Source organism: Chiloscyllium plagiosum, unplaced genomic scaffold (genome assembly GCF_037043375.1).
Source record: "Chiloscyllium plagiosum isolate Xiang-an unplaced genomic scaffold, Cpla_swu_hap1 HiC_scaffold_17, whole genome shotgun sequence".
NCBI lineage: Eukaryota > Metazoa > Chordata > Chondrichthyes > Orectolobiformes > Hemiscylliidae > Chiloscyllium > Chiloscyllium plagiosum.
In genome coordinates, this window is record NW_028270155.1 from 59,099,291 (window position 1) to 59,123,400 (window position 24,110).

The 24,110-nt window shown below is 43.6% G+C and overlaps 1 protein-coding gene across 4 annotated transcripts in view; it reads right to left on the reverse strand.

Annotated features, from left to right (window-relative positions):
• The window catches only part of cpne2 (copine II), a 262,943-nt gene that overhangs the window by 97,816 nt on the left and 141,017 nt on the right, over window positions 1–24,110 (reverse strand). For all 4 annotated transcript variants that reach the window (XM_087995970.1, XM_087995968.1, XM_043707143.2 and 1 more), the window contains exon 11: window positions 15,293–15,426. In XM_087995970.1, coding sequence (XP_087852096.1) covers window positions 15,293–15,426 — 134 coding nt within the window. The remainder of the gene's footprint in view (window positions 1–15,292; window positions 15,427–24,110) is intronic.

Sequence of the window (24,110 nt, forward strand, 5' to 3'; positions counted from 1 at the left end):
TACAGGCCGTGTTGTCCCTATGTATACAGTGCCCTTGTCCTTCTAGATGGAAGAGGTTGTGAGTTTGGAAAGTACTGTCTAAGGATCTTTGGTGAATGTTTGCTGTTCGCCATGTAGTTAGTGTACACTGCTGCTCCTGATTGTCAGTGGTGGAGGGAGTGGATGCTTGTGGATGTGATGTCAATCAAGCGGACTGCTTGGTCCTGAATGGTGCTGAGCTTCATGAGTATTGTTGGAGCTGCACTCATTCAGGCAAGTGAGGAATATTCCATCGCAGTCCTGCCTTGTGCCTTGCAGATGATGGACAGGCTTTGAGAAGTCAGGTGGTGAGTTATTCGCTGCAGTACTCTTAGCCTCTGACTTGTTCTTGTAGCCACTGTGTTTATGTGGTGAGTCCAGTTGCGTTTCTGATCAATGGTCACCACCAGGATGTTGACAGTGAGTATTCAATGATGGCAACACCATTGAATCTCATGGGGTAATGGTTAGATTGGTTTTTATTTGAGATGATTATTTCCTGGCATTTCTGTGGTGAAAATGTTACCTGCCACATGTCAGTCCAAGCCTGGATATTGTTCGGATCTTGTTGCATTTGAACATGGATTATGTCACTATCCGAGGAATGGTGCTGAACATTGTGGAATCATCAGCAAACATCCCCACTTTGGAGCTTATAATGGAGGGAAGAAGGATGGAGAAGCAACTTCTATCAGGAAATAGATAAGACACCAAAGAATTAGAGGAGTACAGGTATCTGCTGTGGGGTTGGATGAGATTATAGAGATAGGAAAGTGGCAGGGCCATGGATGGATTTGAAAACAAGGGCAGAAATTTTAAGACTGGGGCAAAGATAGATAATGAGGTAGGAACAGGCAGTTTTAGTGATGGTTATCAGTATGAGGGCTGAACCTTGTCCTGGGGTAAAGTGTGACACCAAGTTTGCAAACAGACTGGCTTAAACCCAAATTGTTGCCAGAGACAAGAATGGAGTTGGTAGCTTGGGAATGGAAGATAGAGCAGGAGCAAAAAAAAAACCGGCTTCGGTCTTCTCAATATTTAATTGGGAGACAATTTCTCCTCCTGCAGTATTGGATGTCAGATAAGCAGTCTAATAAATTAATCACAAGAGAAGTTGAGAGGATGGTGATGGTGATTTAGAATTGGTTACATGGATATACCCGGCTTATGTGTAAAAATTATGACTGTGCTTCTAGACAATGCCATGATGGTAGTGTGTAGCATGAAACAGGAGTGAATGTGCAATGTCTATTTGATGTCAGCATGCCTAGATTGGAGTTCAACATTCCAACCAACGTTCTTTCTTAACTTCACAACCATGTATTCAACAGCATCAAGTACTCCCTACCGTTGCTATTTAAAGAGATCATCAAATTAACTTACAAATTAATTGCTGGTTGATTACTTCTGATTGTTGCCTTGATGTGACAAGTGTTTGTAACTTCCTATTGTTGTTTTAAATTGCTGATGTTTACAGGGAGCCGTGTGGCAGCTGCTGAAGAACTATTTGTTGAACTTCAAGATTTCTGCATTAATCAGTTACTTCCAGGCAGGAGGGCACAAGTAGGCATTCCCTTTAAAATCTGACTCAGCATGACTCAGAGAATGAGCAGAGGGCATGCAGAACAGGGCAGGCGGCTTGAAGGAGGCGGATTGGCAAAGGGTTCTCAGCAGGGAGACCACATCAGTCAGAGAGTCATCCTCCTATTGGAACAGTGTGCCACACCTGCTCTTTCTGGATGGACATCCTCATGCAATCTACCATATCCTATTGTAGAACAAGGCAAGGACTACACAGTTTATGGTAACAAAGGTCACTGTGATCATGGATTTGATTTGATTTAGTTAATTATTGTCACATTTACCTAGATACAGTGAAAAGTTTTGTTTGTGTGCTGTACAGGTAGATCAAATTTAATGTTGATCTCACTCTTTGTGCACCTCCTTTGCAGGCATAACATTCGCTCTTGTTCTATCATCCCTACGCATCTTGTTGAGATCCATTCAGAAGTCTGATAACAGTGCGGAAGAAGCTGTTCTTGAATCTGTTGGTATGTGTATTTAAGCATTTGTATCTTCTATCTGATGGAAGAGGTTGGGAGAGATTATAACCAGGTTGGAATGGGCCTTTGATGATGTTTGCTGCCTTTCTGAGGAAGTGAGAAGTATAGATGGAGTCAATGGATGGAAGGTTGGCTTCTGTGATGGACACCCCTGTCACAACTCTCTGTAGTTGCTTACAGTCCTTGGTAGAGCAGTTGTCATACCAAGCCATGTTGCATCTGTCTGTTTCCAGGCTGCAACTGGAAACTGGTCTGAAGTCTCTGAGGCTTGCTATTCACATTTCACTCTCCCTCGCCATTGTGAGTGAGCCAGTAGCTGTGTTCTGTTTGTAGGATTCTCCATGCCATTGGCAGCATGGATATTGTTTTGTGGAGCCTGGAGTCATCTCTGTCTACCTGTACAGCACACAAACAAAACTTTTCACTGTATCTAGGTACATGTGACAATAATTAACTAAATCAAATCACATCCATGATCACAGTGACCTTTGTTACCACAAACTGTGTAGTCCTTGCCTTGTTCTACAATAGGATATGGTAGATTGCATGAGAATGTCCATCCAGAAAGAGCAGGTGTGGCACACTGTTCCAATAGGAGGATGACTCTCTGACTGATGTGGTCTCCCTGCTGAGAACTCCTTTACTGTTGAGCTGATGTGTGACCACAGCCAGAAAATGGTGCTGATCACTGCCTGGGATCAGTTCTGCAGTTACAATGCCTTCCTTCCGCTGTGCCAGTGAAATTTGAGCCACCATAACAAAAAGGGGCAGCACGGTGGCACAGTGGTTAGCACTGCTGCCTCACAGTGCCAGGGACCTGGGTTCAATTCCCGCCTCGGGCGACTGTCTGTGTGGAGTTTGCACATTCTCCCCGTGTCTGCGTGGGTTTCCTCCGGGTGCTCCGGTTTCCTCCCACAGTCCAAAGATGTGCAGGTCAGGTGAACTGGCCATGCTAAATTGCCCATAGTGATAGGTGCATTAATCAGGGGTAAATGTAGGGTAGGGGAATAGATCTGGTTGATTTACTCTTTGAGGGTCAGTGTGGACTTGTAGGGCCAAATAGCCTGTTTCCTGTAGGGGCTCTAATCTAATCTAAAAACCAAAGGGTGGCTATTGAGTGGCAAGAGCTGTCTGCTGATGGCATGGTTCACGACTCAGATACACACATGAGCAACATTCCGACAATATGAGCCATGTTGCCCCACAAGTTGTAGCAGAATTAATCACTGGCTTACTGTGAGAACATTTCCACTTCCCTGGAGGAGGAGCCCTGATGTACAGAGCAGAGTGGATGCCCAGATTCATGGTGGTCTGCTGAATGATGAATAACTTTGCTATCATTAAGAGACAGGTCTTTACCACAAGCTACACAACTGAGGAGCTGGAGCACCATTCAGAGGAGGAGGAAGAGGAAGGGAAGAGGCAACAAAGATAGCTCCTTTCAGTTGAGGGAATGTCGGCATGTCTGTCCCTTCCTGGTTAGCTCCTGCTGCCTCTGTGTCTACTCCAGGTTGGTCTGTTCAAGAGAGGGAGGTGTGTTAGTGAGTGCAGTGCAATCTGTTGAGCTGAAGTGACTGTAATGATTGAAAAGGTGTCCACATGGACCAGCTGTGAAACATGGGCGTGAGGCGTACAGCAGGGGAGATGAAGTGAAGCATCTGAACGCTAGCTCTGAGCCTGGCTGACAGTGATTGGTAGTGGGTGAACGATGGGTTGTGGTGACATGAGCAGCAGCTGAAGCTTCCCGTGGCAATGGCAGATTATAACAACTGAGGCTATGTTTGCTGACTCAATTACATATGTCCAGTCAATGAACAGCACTGAAGGCACTGGCTGGAAACTCAAATCATTCAAAGTGACTTGGGTGCTATCTGCACTTCAATCAATGGGTGGGATCAACTGCACATCACTCTCCCCCGGGCCCACCAACAAAGGCTTTTCAATTTAGCTCCCAACATGCTTCTATGAGCAACATCTGACTGTTGTAAATGCACAACTGTAGATTACATTCACCCCAACTGTAGATTAAATTTATCCCAACTCAGTTCCATATCATCTCCAACATAAGCTCTAAAGTATTTGCTCTGATCAAAGTTAAAAATCAGACAACACCAGGTTATAGTCCAAAAGGTTTAATTGGAAGCACTAGCCTTAGGAGCACTGCTCCTTCATCAGGTGGTTGTGGATCAACCCATTGATCAAACATAGGAGGGAGTTCATTAACTATTTAGCAGCAAAGAGCAATTCAGTGACGGGGCAGTAATACACATTTCAATCATAAATCTGCAGAACTGTCGGATTTTAGCTTAAAGAATGTCAGGTCAAAGCTTACAAAGGCTTCTTCTGATGAGTTTTCCCCACATTTCCAGCTGTTTCTCAAAACAGTAAGTCAATATAAGATGTCTCTATATAACCTGTTTCCAAAAACAAACCTGATGGATTTTCTTGATGAAGGCTTTTGCCCGAAACATCGGCTCTCCTGCTCCTCAGATGCTGCCTGACCTGCTGTGCTTTTCCAACACCACCCACTCAACTCACTAGCTACTCATATACAATAGCTACAGAACGGTTACTATTCAGCTTTCCCCTCCAGTGTGGCCTTTGGTACAGCATCAATGCTGTACGAACACTACCTTCAAGTTACTCTCTGACTCACCCACCCATCTTGACGAGGGTATGTGTCAATAGCCCTTTATCACTGGGGGCTCATCTTGTGTGAATTCCCTACCAAAACCATGATTGCAAAGACTGCAGCAGTCCACAGTGCTACCTCGCCAACTCCTTGTCAGAGTATGTGAGAAAGGGCAATGATTGCATCCTTGCTGGAGTCATGCATATTCTGAAAATAGATAAAAATAACACCCTTGTTTTTATGAAGTTCCTACCCCAGCGGAAACAACACCACAGACCACCAGCTATTCACATAAGCAAAGGCTTTGAGACACTTGAGCCGTGCCTCTGTTGTCACACTCTCAATTATGCAAATTTTGGTGTGACACGTTAAAAAGAGACAAAGAAATCTAATCATTACCAATCTGCAGGAAAACCCTACCCAGTAATTGAAAAAGCTTCTAATTATACTCCCAAATTACAATTAAGAAAGTGCTTCTTTCCTTCTGACCTCGACCCAATCTAAAAATCTGCTCGAAGTAACTGGCTTTTAACAGAATGCAAGGAGTCACGGCAATTATCCCCTGTAGCTTCAAAAAGGATGTATCAGATTATCTACAGCAGCAATTTAGTAGTTAAATAAAGCTTTGAACACTACATTTGTTAAATGCTCATGTATTTATAAAACAATGTACCCTTTGGGATCAGCTCTTTGGAAGATTTATCCAGAAGTAAGTATCCTTTTTATTTAAGAAATCATCCTTTTGACAATCTAATCCTGCTTCAAGTCAGCTTTAAATTGACAAAGGGACCATCTAGTGATCTACTGCAGGAACGGGTCAATAGTGGTTCCAAAACTAAAAGCAAGAAGAATGCACTTATCAATGATCAAGTTTCCCTATTGCTAAAGCCTACAGTTTACTGAACTACTGAAGAGTGAATTTTGCTTTCAGGTAAATGTTAAAAGGAGAACTCCAGTAATGAGGGGCTCCTCTCTTGTGGCATTACCCTATAACACAACCATAATCCTCATGAAACTATTTCTGATTTGACCTCTGGACTGTTTGGAGTTACTTGAGTCCACCAATGTTTAGAATTTGTTCATGGGATGTGGGCATGGCAGACTAGGCTAGCAGTTGTTGAAATTCATGTCAATGTTTAGATCTCATGGATTAGATGGACAGAAATGGAATCGTGTTTCTGAGCTGTGAATGTGGATGTCAGAGCATCATTTGTGGAGTGCTGGGGTCCTTCCATGCTGTACATCTCAATGACTCTATGACTCTAACTCACACCAACTAAAATCATGTACCACCACTTTGCTTATTGACCTTAACTGCCTTCCAGGCCAATAATATCTTGACTTGACAATACTCACCTTTCATTCAAATCCTTCCACAGCCATTGCTGCAATCTCTTCCATGCCCAAAAGCCACAGAAATATCCAGGTTTCTCCAATTCTGGTTTCTTGCTCATGCCTTTCACCTATCAAAGCCTGCAGTGCGGAGTTCTGCCTCACTTTCCTCCTTTAAGGGCAGAATATTGCCAGACCTTCAACGACATGGACCAGGCCGAGAAGATGGCAAATAAAAGCAAACGAGATGCCCAGTGAGGAGCTTCTCAATGTCATAGCAAAAAATTCCACTTTCCAACTGAGTGTTGAAAGATGACAGGCCTGTTTGTGTGCATTAACATCTCATCTTTACTTAATCTCACCTCATGATTATGCACAGTTTCCTTTTCTTCCATCGCCACGTGACACCGAGAATTCCCGACATGGAAGTCAGAGCGGGTAATGAGCGACTTCAGCTGACTGCTTGCTCCTTCAGGTCTCCCAGATTTTGGACACTTGGCACCAACCTCTCAGTGAGCAAGTGAGGACTGCAGATGCTGGAGATCAGAGCTGAAAAATATGTTGCTGGTAAAGCGCTGCAGGTCAGGCAGAATTCAAGGAGCAGGAGAATCGACGTTTTGGGCATAAGCCCTTCTTCAGGTTTATGCCCGAAATGTCGATTCTCTTGCTCCTTGGATGCTGCCTGACCTGCTACGCTTTTCCAGCAACATATTTTTCAGCACCAACGTCTCAGGGAATGGCCAATGGGCAGTGAGCACGTGCAGGACAATTTGCATGCACAGAGAGGGATCCAGCTCATGGACTGGGCCAGGCTGCATCTCAGTGACCCTCCCTTCCTTTGGTAGGGCTCACTCACTCTGTGCCTACTGGGATGCTCACAGCATCTCTGCCTTGCCTTGCTTTCTGGTACTATGTTCCGTCAGCTGCACCTTAAAGGCTCTCTGTACTTCTGTCTTCCTTATCACAGACATAAAACTAGGTAGCCAATCCTTGTTGTTAGCAATGATTAGTCAAGGGTGTGGATATGTTGTTGTAAGGTGCTGTGTGACATTGACCTTGCAGCCACACCATGGGGCAGCAGTATACACAGCAAGCACACTGCATGGGCTTCAACTAAATGTCTGAAAATCTAAGTGTAGTCCTCAGTCAAGTTAAGGGAGACTATAGTCAGTCAGTCAATCAGCCAGGGGGCCCTGTGTACTGTCATTGTGTGATCACAGTGCAGTGGCTTGGGCACAATCAGTCGTCCATTTAGGGGCAGTCGGAATCATGGGGTCCACATCGACTCTCCGAAGAGCAACTTACCCAGAACCATCCCACTACCCTATCCCTGTAACCCTGCATTTTCCATGGCTAATCCAACTGGCCTGCACGTCCCTGGACACTATGGAGTATGGTCAATCCACCTAACCTGCACATCCTTGGACTGTGGGAGGAAACCGGAGCACCTGGAGGGAACCCACGCAGACACAGGGAGAATGTGCAAACTCCACACAGACAGTTGTTCGAAGGTGGAATTGAACCTAGGTCCCTGGCAGTCTGAGGCAGCAGTGCTAACCACTGAGCCACCATGCCACCTGTGTGATGGAGACTCATGCACTGGGAGGGCTGGAGCAGCCATCTGAGGAGGAGGAGGTTGAGGGAGTATTGAGGGGAAGGAATACCACCTTCTGCATGATGGAGTACGATTGCTTTGGGCACTACAAACCAGTGTTGGTAACTGGGTTCCACCCTTAAATCTGTCTTCATTCAGTATTCGATATGTGGTATTTCCTGTGTAACCTGAAACCTCATTTCACCGTGTTCCGTTCATCACTAGCTTTCCAAAGTAGAAACAAATGATTTAAAAGGCATCAAACTAGCCTACTATGAATGCAAGGTTTACAGACCTAAGGTTTTGTTCTTAAAAAGGATGTAAACTTACCTTCAAATGGAGATGGGCAAATGGATAATGAGTTCCCTTGACATCATGATTAGCTGGTCATTGCCATTGGCTGAGGGAGTTTAGTCAGGTGACTGACACAGCCTAGATATCTAACTCCCAATGTAATGTATATTGAAGGGATAGGTGGGGCAGAGCGGGGTATAAGGAAGATGATCCGGGGGGGAAAAGCCACCATGGGAAGACCAGGGGTTCCCCTACCTCAGGGTAGGCAGTGTGACTCGGTGCTGAAACAGTGATGGATGGAGGAATGTGCAATTGTATGTTTAATGAGACCTTAGCCAAGCCATGTTCATGGTGAAGCGCATCTCCAGACTGCCAACACTTGGCTCAGTGCACAGCCCAGATGGGCCCAGGAATCCTGGGATATCCCAGCAGTAGCGAGATCTTCTGCCTATGCTGAGGGGCAGAATCAAAAAAATGGGACAGGTGCATAGCTAATAAGTTGAGTTTGGGATGATGGGGCAAAAAAGCTCACAAAGCCTTATGGAGAGGAACTTGACAAAAATATTATTTAGCCTAGGATTCAATGAAGCAACTCAATAGTTACTTCATCAGCACATTCCTCTGTTGTGAGGTTTAGAACATGTCCTAGCAACAAGTTTCATGACAACAGGGCCTTTAACTTAGGATAACATCTTAAGTCAGTGCCTAGGGAGCGCTGTTGTGCAAAAATTGACATTGACCAACAGAAGGCGATTTTATAACAGGTGAGTAAAAGTTTGGTAACAGAGATGGATTTTAGGGAGTCCCTCAGGTACAATTGTCAATGCCACAGCAATGAAAATTGGGGAAGCACAAGAGAGACCAGATTTAGAGCAGCAAAGATCTCAGAGGGCTAGAGAAGCTTACAGAGATACAGAGGGGGGAAGCCATGGAGGGAATGAGGTTGAGGCATTTTCAAAACAGGGGCCAGTGCTTAATGATGGCAAACAGGATTTGATGGGAATAAGGGTATGACATATGAGCAGGGTTTTCAATGAACTCAAGTTTACAATAAACAGAAACAAATGTATGTCTGACAGGACAGCAATACCCTTTGTACAGCAAGTACTTAATTAATACAATAGTATTTCTATATTTAAAGTTGAAGATAGAAAATCCCCCCAAAAAATGATTATTTTAAAAAATCCCAAAAAAGTGATTAATTTAACAATGGCAATACAAAAATAATGGAATCTTAATCCAGAGATTGAACGAGAAAATCCTCTGAAATCCGAAAACTGGACATCGAAAATGAAAGGTTATGCCGGACTAACTCTTTATTGATTCTTTGACGAGGTAACAGAAAGTATAAACAAGGTAAATGTAGCAGATGTAATATATTTAGGGTTTCAAGTAGTTTTGATGAGATACTGCATTGTAGTTTAATTAGATAGGCACAGAATAGATAGTGAGCTGGCTACAAAATAGTCAACAGAGCATTACAGATTGAATTTGCAGATTTACTGCAGTTCGAAAATGTTGTTTCACATGGATTTACGCTAAAGTTACTGCTGTTTTAAATTTTAGGAAGTGATATAGACTTGTGTAGCAGAAGCATAATTTTAAAAACTTTAAGCATGCACATAAAACCAAACTTAGGCTGTAGTTAATACAAAAGAGGATTGTGATAAAATATAAGATGACATTAATTAACTTGCAGAATGGGTGATTAATTAGGAAATGAATTTCGAAACAGACAAGTGTCAACTGGTGAATTTTCATCAGAAGAATAAGGAGATTACAAATTACTCAGATAATAAGTGTGTAAATGATGTGAAGGAGCAAAGGGATCCAGGGATAGGATGCACAAATCACTACAAGTATTGATAAAGACAAACAAAAGACTGGAGATTATTTCTAAAGGGATACAACTGAAAAATTGGGTAGTCACCATGAAACTTGTTTGGAACCTTGGTTAGATATTACCTCGAATATTGTGTACAATCTGGTCTGCACCTTCTAGAATAAAGGACAGGCTGCAAGATGCTTGCAAGGATGAAACTAAAGTTGAGAAGTTATGTCTATCAGGAAAGATTTAATAAACAGGAGGTTCTTTTCTTTAGAAAAGAGCAGGCCAATGGACATCCTAAGGGGCTCAAAATAGTGGATGTTAATAAACTCTTATTACTTGTACAATTAAAGACCCAATGAATGTATATAGTCACTGAGGGTTGAATTTATGCTTTGTTTTAACCATGTCTGAGTTGTTTCATGTTTTTTGCAGGGATTTCTGCTGTAAGGTCAAGTGAGATTCCTTTTTGCACCTGACCAAACTCAAGTCTTGAACTACCTACCTCACCTCTACAGCGTCTCTCAAATCCAAATCTAGGCCCATCTCACCACATGCTTTCACCACTTAGCAGACATCCTGGAATTTACCAGCACCCCCTTGCATCAGTGCCATCTCTCAAAGCCCTTTGAGCATGCAGACAGCACTGTCAGTCTGGAGCTGCTATATGCTGTCCTGAAGATTTGCTCCAGGACACGCATATGGGAAAAGAACTGCTCCACGTTACAGGCAAGGACTAGGAGCACTTGCTGTATGTGCTGGTGCCCAGGCAGGACTTCCTATTCTTCCAGGACCAGCAGAGGAGGCCATGACACCACACCATGCCAGGCTGGTCTGAAACTGGCACCTGGGTGAAACCAATCTCTCTGGAGGAACGCCCAGCACAGTAGGAAGAAGGTCAATCACCTTTTCAGCTCTGACCAGGTAGGTTATATCATCTTCTCTCCAATATCTCACTCTATCTCAATATATCACACTTATTATCTGAGTAATTTGTAATCTCCTTATTCTTCTGATGAAAATTCACCACTTAACACTTGTCTATTTTGAAATTCATTTCCTAATTAATTGGATTGGATTGGTTCATGCTGTATCCCTCTCACCATAGCCTGCAATATTTTCCCTCACTCACCCTCACCCAATCCAACTCCACCCCCCAACCCCCACCCCCAATACCACTACCCCTGCATGCCCTCCACACTGTCTATTCACTGTCTCAGGACACTTCCCCTCCTGCATAACATTCCAAACATGTGCAGGTTAGGTGGACTGGCCATACTAAATCACCCGTAATGGTCCAGGGATATGCAGGCTAAGTGGATTGACCAGGGGAAATTCGGGAGGGAGGGGTCTGGGTGGGCTGACCTTGACAGGGTTGATGTGGACCCAATGGGATGAAAGGCCTGCTTCTACACTGTATGGATTCTGTCAGTCATTCACTGTTGTCTCCCTTATTTCCTGCCTTTCTCTTATTCCAGGAGGAAAACAGCTCACAATAGAGCAGAAAGATTCAAGATAGAGCAGGCCAACACTTAGCTCCTTTTTCCCAGCTTTGTGCCTGCACTAAACAGCAAGGTGAGACAGAAGTAATATGAGTTTTGTATCTCTGTCTGAGGGGCAACATGTGAAAAGGCAAGGCAGGACATTGCGAGGTAGCAATGCTGTGAGCATTCTGGTTGGCTCAGAGCGAGCAAGTGCTACACGCTACAGCCTGGCTCAGCATATGAGCTGGGAGTGTGTCCCCGAGTGCACAGTGTTCTTGCAGTGTCTTTACAATAAGAGTGGACAGTGTAGCATTGAAGTACAGAAGTAATTGGATTGGAGATGTGCCCTCAGGGTTCTTAGAGGTTGGCACGCCAGAAGCCAATGTCCGCAGATGTCAGGCACCTGTAGATGGGCGCACATGCAGATGTTGGTGTCCAATGTGGTGGCGGTTCGGAAGAAGCAGTCAGTTGAATTTACCAGGTACTTGTTCTGGTTTCCATTTTGACTCATTTCAATGTCTAACTTCTTTGGCAATAGGGAAAACTGAATATTAACGAGGCATGATGTAGAATCAGCAAAACGCGTTTAACAAACGTTCCGAACTGGCAACTCGCTGCTGCCCAGTAAGAACCCCCACCATACTGCTCAGAAAAAGTGTGAAAGGGGTGAGACACTCCCTGACCTTATGGGTGTCACGCGCTACAAATCTCACCATCGCCCGCAACCCCCCCCCCCCCACCATGTCCTTCAAAACCCTATAATACTGCACCAGAGTAAATCCCAGAAAGAATTTGCAAGATCCTTTCTTGCCCGAAGGGTGGCAGGATTGTGAAAAGGTGTGGAGTGCAAATTCAGGCTGACGCTGGTTGAGTTGAATGGTCTGCTTCTGTGCAGAATAATTTGGTCCATTAGATTTTTTTATCTCCCCACTCAGGCAGAGCAAATCATTTTCACAAAGAACACATACAGAGATTGTTAGGTTTCAATTAAGCTACTGGTTGCAGAACACAAGATGACTTGATGGAGTTAAGATCCAGAGCAGCCATTGATTGGTGGAACAGGCATCAGGGGCTGAATCATCTGCCTCAAAGAGATGGAGGCCTGAGGGAATTCATCATAATTGGGCAGGCGGTAAAAGTTCAAGCTGCCCATGTCGGGTTAACGTTTTGCTATTGAGTTCTCAAATCCTTTCAGGCAGGCTGGCTTTCCCAACCTTCATGGTTCGGAATGCATTTTTCATTCATTAGCATGCCATAATATTCATTAATATCCATACAACCTCATTAGCTGGAAATGGGAAACTCAGCTATTCACAAACCTGACCAAATCTATGAAGCATGTACCTTCGGTTGTATAGTTCCTCTACCAACTTCTTCTGGTGAGTACGAACTTCTTCAGTAGTTTGGCTCCTTCATTACCACAGTCCTTGTTTCTGTAGACGCTTGGGTGAAGGCTGACTGGGTCATATAGCCTACCTGGGCAAGACAGCCACAATGGCTGGATGTAGGAAATCTGACCAGGGCATGAAATGGGGCAGGAAGCCTGGAGAGAGATGCGGTGGCTTTTGTCGAGGTTCATTACGAGCAGCTCCGTGACGCGGGACTCTGTGCTCTATTGTCTGTTACCTGGAATGCACACTGAGACAAACATCAACTGTGCCTGGAAGACCATCATCCTGGTGAAAGATGCTCTTTGGTCTGTCTGAAACTTGTTGGTTTTCTGCAACAAGGAGTTGACCTTGAACGAGTGTTACAGACTGGCACGTTCCAAGGTCCAGGACTACGTGCTGAGGGTCGCACTAAAGCTTGGGAGAGCTGCTGCTAAGACACAGTGGGGAAAGACCACTGTCTGAGGTCTTCCTGCTGAAGTTACTTGGGGGTCTGTTCAGTTATCATACCCTCCTAGTGCCTCAATGAATGTAAAAATAGTATTGTATGTGTAAGAGAGGTCTTTGGTTTTCTGGATAGAGTCAAATCCTAGTTTGCAGAACAGAATTGTGTTTGTGACTATGTATATATACAAAGATACATTTTAATGAATAAAGTGTATTTTTGAAGTAATATAAAATAAATGTGGCCTTGATATGCTACTGTACAGAACCAAACTGCATTTGTGACTATGTATATACATAATGGTTTCTTTTATGAATAAAGTATATTTTTGAAATAAAAAAAATTACATGGGGCCAAATAAGGAATACCTTGGGTTTGTTTGCTGGCAAGAGTCAAATTCCAACATTTGTTGGTTTTCTTCATTTGCTACTGTACAGAACTGAACTGCTTTAGGGACTTTGTATGCATGTATATTTTTTAATGTGCAAAATATATTTTTGAAATAAAAAAATGAAATGGGCCTTACAGAGACTCAAATATATGTAAATATATCTTGTACAAGTAAGAGATGCCTTGGGTCTGTTTGCTGGATAGAGTCAAACTCCAATGTTTGTTTGTTTTTCCATATGCTACTGGACAGAACTGAACTGCTTTAGTGACTATGTATGTACATAAAGATACTTTCATGAATAAAGTATATCTTTGAAATAAAGAAAATGAAATGGGGCTAAACTTGAATTGGGGAAATCAACTCAAATGGCCATTTTGTTGGATGTGCGCTCTTATTTCTTGCAAGCCTTTGGTGAAAGCTTTCAGATGTGCATGTTGTGATGAAAGATCAGTGAGATGATGGTGTGTGAGCTGCTGAGTGTTGAAAGTAGCTCCTTTTAAGTGTAAACTCTGGCAGATGCGTGAGAGGCAGCAGCACTATTGTGTCACTATTGTTATACTGGTAGCTGCAATGAAGTGACAGGCACTGGAACGCAACCTCCTTTGTAACAGTCCCCTGCAGTGACCGCCCCTACAATGCTAGCTCATACTCACAGTAGCTTGCAGCATTGCGTAAACATTGGCACATACCCTGGCAGAGGGCATTCATCCTGCAGCTAGCTTCTCTTGAGTAGCTCACAGGCACTGCCCTCTGTCCAAGGACTTTCTTCAGTCAGACAAGATGGCCTCTTGTGATCATCCATCAGGAAATAGTTCTCCCTTTGGACACCTTTCAAGAAAACGTCACAGGAGACATCGCTGAAGCTTGGTGTCAATCATGCCTGGCCTCCAACACCTCCAGGGATTTCCTGGGGTGATGAAAAGGACTTGGCTGATGGTTCCTGGGGTGCAAAGTTTGCCGCTTAAATCTGGCCCAGAGATGTTGGTACTCGCAAGATCCCAGTGGGGCCTGAAACTGTTTGTTCAAAAAATTCAGCACTTTTTCCCAGCAGGAAGAATGCAATCACAGGGGAAAACCTAATTCGACTCTGAACGGAAGTCTCTTGATGCTTTTATGTCTGGCTCCAAAATTTGTCTCAAAAAAATGAAAATTCCACCCTACATTCCTACAAATAGGAAACCTACCCACTAATAGACAGTAACTGTTTTATGTCAAAACAGCAAAGGTGCTTTCTTCATTTTGGTAAATCGTAAAAATAATCACCATTTAAACCCGATAAATGTATAATAAGCTGCGGACATTAAACTCTTCCCCACCAATTACTGCACTAAGAGGCTGGTATCTGTAGAAGGACAGGAACTTGGAATCATTTCCAGTGAAATTATTGTGGAGAACAATTTAATATCCTCTGGACTTTACTCCAACAACTTTAAATTAAGAATAGCAATTTACAGGATCTGAAATTATTCGTTGAGCAACAGAATAGAACCAAAAACACCTTAAAGTATGTATTTCTGCTGAAGTAACTTGAGTCGAATGCTAGTCATTCGATGAAGTTATGAGTAGATTAAGCATGTTCCAGGGACTAATCATTATAAACTACATTGTTGAAGCTCATTTTACATTATTTTAGACAAGTGTTGAGCTTGGCTCTAACGGAGTGAATGGGAAGTGTTCCACTACTCTGCCTTGCGATGAATTATGATTACAGTAGGAACTGATTGTAAATTATATGCTAGTACCTAGCATATGCATTAACCCAATGACTTGCACTTCCTTCCTATTAACTACCTTTGCGAATAGAAAACATATGGAAAACTTACGAGTCATAATCTTGGATGATTTGTCCCACTGCCCAAATAGCAGCAAGGTACTCATTGGATTCCATGGAGTTAATGTAATGCAGAGAGCTGGCATCACGAGGGCTTCCATTAGATGCTGTGAAGTCAATCCCGACCTGCGAATAAAACACAGCACGCACTGTCATTAGACAACAGCCAAGCCAATCAGCAGTACCCAAATTTATAATTTAGGGCGGCACGGTGGCACAGTGGTTAGCACTACTGTCTCACACCGCCAGAGACCTGGGTTCAATTCCCACCTCAGGCAACTGTCTGTGTGGAGTTTGCACATTCTCCCCGTGTCTGCGTGGGTTTCCTCCGGGTGCTCCAGTTTCCTCTCACAATCCAAAAAATGTGCAGGTTAGGTGAATTGGCCATGCTAAATTGCCTGTAGTGTTAGCTGAAGGGGTAAATGAAGAGGAATGGGTGGGTTGCTCTTTGGAGGGTTGGTGTGGACTTGTTGGGCTGAAGGGCCTGTTTCCACACTGTAAGTAAGTAATCCTCTCCTATATTGTGCTGGGGTACAATTCCATTCTGAACTTTGCCTGTATCTTTCCAAAACGAAAACGCTTCATTTGTGAGCTTAACCACGGTATATCGATAAGTTGTTCATGTTTTGAGACCACCCTTGCCCTCACTGGGTGTTCACACTCATGTACATTCCACCAGGCCTAATCTGGAACTAGATTTCTCTGTTCTTTTCTCCCTCTATGTCCTAGTTTGTGGTCCCTCCGGAGCTGAGCAATTCCATTGCTAGGATTTGCTGCCCAACACAGATTTTACTAGCTCTCCAACTTCTTAATTTTTTTTGTGAACTCGCACGATGTTTCTCCTCAGGACTTGCTTGCCCGGAAGGCTGACTGTATATTAGGAGCACCGTAGTACACTTTGTTTAACATGCTGTCATCTTTTGATCTTACATAGGAACACACTCTGACATTCTGGAAAGTCACTTTCTATGCAAACTGTACAACCGAGGCATGATTTCTGGGTGTCAAGCTTCAGAAATATCAACCATGTTTTAAGTACCAGGAAGATCCTTATATTCACCCTTGTATGTAACCAGTGTTTGAGGAGAAAGTGAGGTCTGCAGATACTGGAGATCAGAGCTGAAAATGTGTTGCTGGAAAAGCGCAGCAGGTCAGGCAGCATCCAAGGAACAGGAGAATCGACGTTTCGGGCATAAGTTTCCTGAAGCAGGGCTTATGCCCGAAACGTCGATTCTCCTGTTCCTTGGATTCTGCCTGACCTGCTGCGCTTTTCCAGCAACACATTTTCAGCTGTAACCAGTGTTTACCTAATTAGGTGTAACCTTAAAGGGAACTCACATATTTCACCATGATATAATGGTCTTGAAATTGGATCATGCAGCACTATCAGGTTGTAAAGGATTTCATTTGGTATGCTTGCTCTTTCAGTGCTAGCTATATTCACATTGTATCAAGGTGCCTGCTCATAACAAGCATTAGGCCCAGTGTTTTTACAAATCGGTGACCTAACATGTGGTTCAGATCCCTTTCCAACTTCAGCAACAATTAGTCTTAAAAGGATTACTAGAGGTTGTCACTGTTATATATATTTATCTACCTGAATTAAGTGGCAGAATGTTCCACATTAAATCTCTGGGCTTTTATCAACTACTGGTAATATCAGCTGATTTTCAGCCCATACGCAGAAGATATCCAATAATCCTACTGGCCATTCTTCATTGTATTCAGTGCTACCCATATGCTGCCAATTGGTGTTTTCTATATATCTGACCATGCATGGTGACTCATTTCTCCTGCTACTCCAGTTCATTAACTTTGGGTTGTATTTACTATAGGAGATACACGTCGTTAAATGCTGCTCAACATAATGTTATTAGCAAATTCTAAGCCCAATGCTCCTGATCATATCCAGATATTGTCACCCTCTCTTATGATGGGCAAGAAACCCACCAGCAATGTTATAAAAGATATTGCACAATGTCTTAATGCACTTCACGTTGACTGACTTGAGCTCACTTCGGAATTACTCTCCCTTCCCGAACAGTTCAAATTTTAAAGCTAATTGACAACAAGGAACAAAAAAGCAAAATTTAACCATGTAGGTGACATATAGAAAAAGGATATACTACCGTAGAAGCCCTACAGTGTGGGAGCAGGCCATTCAGCCCATACCAACCCTCCAAAGGGCCACCCACCCAGACCCAACCTCATCTCCTTAACCCCACAGCTTTCACTACGGGAAAGTCAGCATTGTCAATCCACCCAACCTGCACATCTTTGGACTGTGGGAGGAAACTGAAACACCCTAAAGAAACCCACGTAGAATGTGCAAACTCCACACAAACAGTCACCCAAGGGTGGAATTGAACCCAGGTCCCTGGCGCTGTGAGTCAGCAGTGCTAACCACTAAGCCACCATTACTCATATATCATCTTTATTTTTACGGAAAGGACTGAATGATTCCCCTGACGCTGGCACTTGTGGCAGATGCCAATCCCTGTAGCTTAACTGTGTGCACACCAGTGTATGTTTACAGCACGTGGTCACCTGGTTGCTCACTTCCAGTTCATAGTTCCGTGTGAGGGTGCACACGGTGCAAAGAGTGGACTGGCCAACTGGAAGCACCTCTGCTGGACATGGGCACTGCTGAGGCAGAAGGTCAGTGTGTGGGCACCTCAAAACAGAGATGCTCTCAAAACACTGCAATATTCTCATCACAAAACATGTCCAAAGCTGTTAGGACTGCTCCCCTTCTTGTCCATAATAAGCCTGGTAAGATTTTGGCTATGGCTGTGGCTGTTTCAGTCTTTGTAGGTCTGTCACAGGGGCATGGAGAGCAGGATCTGATGGCATTTTGGAGCCTCTCTCCAAATCATTGGGCTCTGAACTCAGTGAGGAAGTCACCCACAACTGGGTAAGACCTTTGTAAGGTCTTAACTGGGCTCCATGAAACTTGGCTTGCTGATTGCCATGGTAACTCAGCAAGGGAAACGTTTCTGGGATAGCATTCTGATGGGGTTTTGAACCATTTCTCCACCTGCCCTGCCATGAAAGAACTGCATGGGAAAGTTCCAGCTATGGTTTCCTGGACCTTACTGCAAATTCCTGGAGATTGTCTCTCTAGAGGGACCACACTCAATTCTGTGCGGTGAGTCTGAAAGACAATTTGAAGTACTTGGATCAAGCTGGAGTTATTGGCTTGGACTGTACGGAGTACTACTTTCCCTGTCAATGGTACGGTACCTCCTAATGGGCTGCTTCCATGACAATCATCATTATCCTCCAGAATTAGGGAAATCAGTCATAGTCATAGAGTCATATAACACGGAAACAGACCCTTTGGTCCAACCAATCCATGCCGACCATGTTCCCAAACTAAACTAGTCCCACCTGCCTGAGATTGGCCCACATCCCTCCAAAACTTTCTTATTCATGTATCTAAATGTTTTTTAAACGTTGTAACTGTGCCCACGTTCACCGCTTCCCCAGGAAGCTCATTCCACACACGAACCACTCTCTGTGTATCAGTCTTTCTCCTTCAGTTTATATTTGCCACTTTCTAATCTAATGGAACATTTCCTGAATCCAGAGAATTTTGAAAAATTAATACCAACACATCAACTATCTTGTTGGCGACTTCCTTTAGGACCCTAGGATGAAATCTAGAATTGGCTTGGAGGCTGGTGAGTTTGATTAGTACCACTACCATCATGACAGTGATTTCAATGTATTCTCGCTCCCTTCCCCTACCTGATGTACAGGTACTACTTGAATGTGCTTTGTATCCTCAAAGAGAAGACAGTGGCGTAATTTGTTCACTTCATATGCCATTTCCCTATTACCTACTAGTCACACCTTGTCCTCACTCTCTTTAAAAAAAAACATTCACTTTACTTTCTAGATAATCATCATGCCAACATTTATTACCCACCCTCAATTGCTCAGAGGGCAGTCAAGAGTCAACCACATTGCTATGGGTCTGGCGTCACATCCAGACCTGAGCAGGGACGGATGGCATTTTCCTTCCCTAAAGGGCATCAGTCAGCCAGATGGATTTTTCCTGACAATCAACAACGGATTCACGGTCATCTTTGGACTCTTATTGCAAATTTTCATTGAGTTTATATTCCACAATCTGCCATGGCAGGATTCAAACCCAGGTCGCCAGAACATTTCCTGGATTAACAGTTCAGTGATAATACCACCAGGCAATCTGACCTGTCACTATTCATTGCACAGCTAGATGTTTTATTCCCTTAAGTTTGATGTTCTCCTCAACTTCTTTAGATAACTACAGATAGCCCATCTGCAATTCATCTATTCTTTGTATTCTGAAATTTCCCCTTAAATGTCTATCACTATTCTCTATTGAGCTATCCATTTTTATTGGAGCAGAAGAATCGACGTTTCAGACATAAGCCCTTCATCAGAATGCTTATGCCCGAAACGTCGATTCTCCTGCTCCTCAGATGCTGCCTGACCTGCTGTGCTTTTCCAGCACCACACTCTCGACTCTGATCTCCGGCATCTGCAGTCCTCACTTTCTTCTATCTAGTTTTATGTTTATTAATTTCAGCTAGCTCAGCTTTCATGCCCACATGGTAGCCTTTATTTAGGTTTAAAATAGACCCAATCTTTTCTCCAAATTGTGATTTGACCTTCTCGCTTTCAAACTGAATATAAAATTCAATCATATTGTACTAGCCGCTACCAAGGTGTGCATTAATCGGAGGTCACCTGCTCTCTGATTGGTTCCAGAATATGCAGCTCACCGAAACTATGTCAACAGCATTCTATGAAATCCATTTGCTTTTCACCTGATTTTCCAGTTTATCTGTAAATGAAAATCACCCATAATTATTACAGTCCCACCATCACAAGCACCCAATTTAGCTTCTTGCATACTGTGTCCTACACTATGATTGCTATGAGACGGGGCCAGTGGACAACTCCTACTAGTAGCTTCTTTCTCTGGCTATTCCTGGGTGCTACCCAAACCAATTCTGTATCCCAATCTCCTGAACAACAGATATTTCCCACAATTGCACAACTGTCATGCTTAACTATGCTACCCCTTCACTTTTACCTAGCCTTCTGCACCTCTTCAATATCATGCATCCTTCAGCATTCAACATCTAATCCTTGCCATCTACAACCACATCTCAGGAATGGCTCTCAACTTACACATTTCTTTCGATCTGCACAATTGATTTGTTGACCTTGCCATGGATGCTAAGTGCATTTAGATACAACACTTTTATCATATCATAGAATCCCCATAGTGTGGAAACAGATTGTAATCAACCCAACAAATCCACACTGACCCTCTGAAAAGTAAGCCACTCAGACCCATTCCCCTACTCTATATTTCATCTGACTAATGCACCTAACCTACCCATCCCTGTAATACTATGGGCAATTTAGCATGGTCAATTCACCTAAACTACACATCATTGGACTGTGGGAGGAAACTGGAGGAAGCCCATACAGACACGGGGAGAACATGCAAACTCCGCACAGACAGTCACCCGAAGCTGGAATCGAACCCAGGTCCCTGGCGCTGTGAGGCAGCCGTGCCAACCATTGAGCCACTGTGCTGCCTGTATTCATTTTGTACTGCCTAGACTTCACCATTGGCCCTTTTTTCTTTTTAGCTTTCCTTTCTCTCTGTCCCGTCCTGCCATCCTTTGGCCTTCATTTCCCATTATTATTTTACTGCCATGCCTCTTTGCCTCAATGTGCAGCTTCTACCCAAGCTTGGTCCTTCACCCTTGACTTCGTTTAGTTTAAAGTGCTCTCTGCTTACGTGGCCCCTGAAAACACCAGTCCCTGACAGTACAGGTAATCTTCTGAGGCACTGCACTGACAGATTATGGTCTTTGCAGGAAAAAGAATTTGTCCATACATTGGATCTTGCGATTGGGGAAAGAGTTATGAAGACTGCCAATCCCTGCTGTATTCCCAGTGCTAATGCCCTGGCCAGAGTCTGCCTGCCTGCTCTGAGTTGCATCAGGTAACCAAGACTGACAGTGAACACTTCCTGCTGCATCTGAAGGTTAACTGTGGTCCAACAAATCCACTTTCCATCTTGCATTAATTGACACATGCATCTCCATCAAGGATGGACACCTCAGCTACCGCAAACCCACAGACAACCTCACCCAAAACATATTAAAACAGCCATCGCCTATGGACAAACCCTACGCATACACCGGATCTGCTCAGATGAGGAAGAACATGACAGACACCTGGAAGTACTCAGTGATGCCCTCACAAGAATGGGGTACAATGCCCAACTCATCGACCGCCAGTTCCGATGTGCCACAGCAAGGAACCATAATGACCTCCGAAGGAGACAGACATGTGCTGCAACCGACAGGGTACCCTTCATTGTTCAGTATTTCCCAGGAGCTAAAGAACTACACCATGTTCTTTGTGATCTGCAACACATTATCAATGAGGATGAGCACTTCGCCAAGACCTTCCCCACACCTCCACTGCTCGCCTTTAAACAACCGCCAAACCTCAAACAGATTGTTGTTCGTAGCAAGCTGCCCGGCTCTCAGGACAACTCCATACAATCCTGTCACGGTAGGCGCTGCAAGACATGTCAGAGTATGGACATAGATACCACCATTACGCGTGGGGACACCTCCCACCTTGTATGTGGCAGGTACTCATGTGACTCAGCCAACATTGTCTATCTTATACGTTGCAGGCAAGGATGCCCAGAGGCATGGTACATTGGGGAAACCGAGCAAAGGCTACGACAACGGATGATTGGGCACCGCACAACAATCAACAGACAGGAGGGTTCCCTCCCAGTTGGGGAACACTTCAGTGGTCCAGGACATTCGACCTCGGATCTTCGGGTGACCATCCTCCAAGGCGGACTTCGGGACAGGCAGCAGCGAAATGTGGCCAAGCAGAGGCTGATAGCTAAGTTCGGTACCAATAGAGAGGGCCTCAACTGGGACCTTGGGTTCATGTCACATTACAGGTGACCACCATTGCACTATACACACACACAGATACTCCTACACCCACACGCACTCTTACACACACACAGACACACATATACACAGACGCGCACACAGACACCCATACACACCCTTACAGACACACACACTCCCACACTCATACATGCACCCCCTCACAGACTTAAGACACTCTGCACTCACTACACACACACACAGATACACTTTCTCACACTCACAACCCCCAACCCAGACAGACAGACACACACACAAACAGACAGACAAAGACCCACATGCACACATATATTTTGAGGGGTGAATTTGTACTTGCAGGGTTACATTGTACTTTGCTCAAAAACTGCATGAATTCATGTAGAACTCCGTTATCTCACTTTTTAGATTAGAATCAATCTAAACGTCATGGCATAGACAGAGAACACAGGGGGCCAACACCTTCAACATATTGTCTAGCTATCACCATTGTTAACAGCTAACCCGAGAATGCAACTTTTTCAAAAAAAGGTTTTGTGATTTACACATGAAAGAAGTGAAACTATCATGGTATTCTAACAGATGAAAGGCTTAACAGACAATTAATTTTTCAATATATAATTTCAGTTACATCACAATTTTTGCTATAAATTCTGTGTGTTAGGATCGAGCCCTTCACTGCCACCTGATAAAGGAGTGTCGCTCCGAAAGCTAGTGCTTCCAATTAAACCTGTTGGACTATAACCTGGTGTTGTGTGATTTTTAACTTTGCACACTCCAGTCCAACACCAGCATCTCCAAAGCAATAATTGATGTTCTCTTTCTAAGTTTGATTTCTTGAATGGCAATCCTGATAAAAGCAAAATGAATAGTTTTAAAAGTTTTATTTATAGAAATAGTTTCTGCAATATTCAAAGGGGTGAACAGAAGAAAGTTTATTTTGTGTGAACCTGAAAAAATTCTGCCTTTGCTGGTTTTCATGGTATGGATTTCTATTGCTTCCCCATAACGGGAATTTCCATTTTTCTTCATAGCTTGGTACCATTTGGCAGGGAAAGTCCAGTAAATCTACACTGCATCTGGCCTTTCCCAGACAGTGCAGTTTAAAATTAATGCCTCAAATGAAACTTAACCATGAACTAATCAGATTAGAGATGAGCTGGTTCTCAGCCAGAACAGATCTGGACACAGGGACCTACTATTGCAGTGATAGTCAGGGGATGACTGTGGATGGGAAAAAGATAATTTCTTATGGAGTGATTAGACAATGGTTGTTGTGTAGAACCTTAGTCTTTATAGAACAATTGATGCCCATCTCCCTCTGCTATGTCCTCAACTGCAGTAATCTTCTCTAATCCCATTCCTGTTATATCCTTTCATCTTCAAGAGTGTTTCCAATTATACAATATTCTAATGTGTCAGTAGCCTGGTAAAGTATCCCTGCTGTAATATGGCTCTGAATGAAATATTTTATTAAAGTTCCTCCTTCAATTTGCTTATGATAATCCTGCATAATAATGCTGTCCGATATATCTGTGAAAAAATCTGCTTTCCTCCAACTCGAGCCTCTCATTTACAGACTGACAAATTTGGAGTTAAGTAGGCCATTTAACCATTTATGTTTACTTGGCCATTCAATAAGATCAAGGTTGATTGGTCTGTGTTTTGAATTCCACATTCCCACTTATCCTGATAATCTTTGACTCCCCTAGTCTAAAAAGAACCTATCTACGTCTGCCTTAAAAAGATCCAATTACCCCATCACCTCTCCCTTCTGAGGCAGGGAGTTCCAAAGTTGCTCAAACCTCTGAGATATCAACACTGCCTTCATCTCTGACCTGA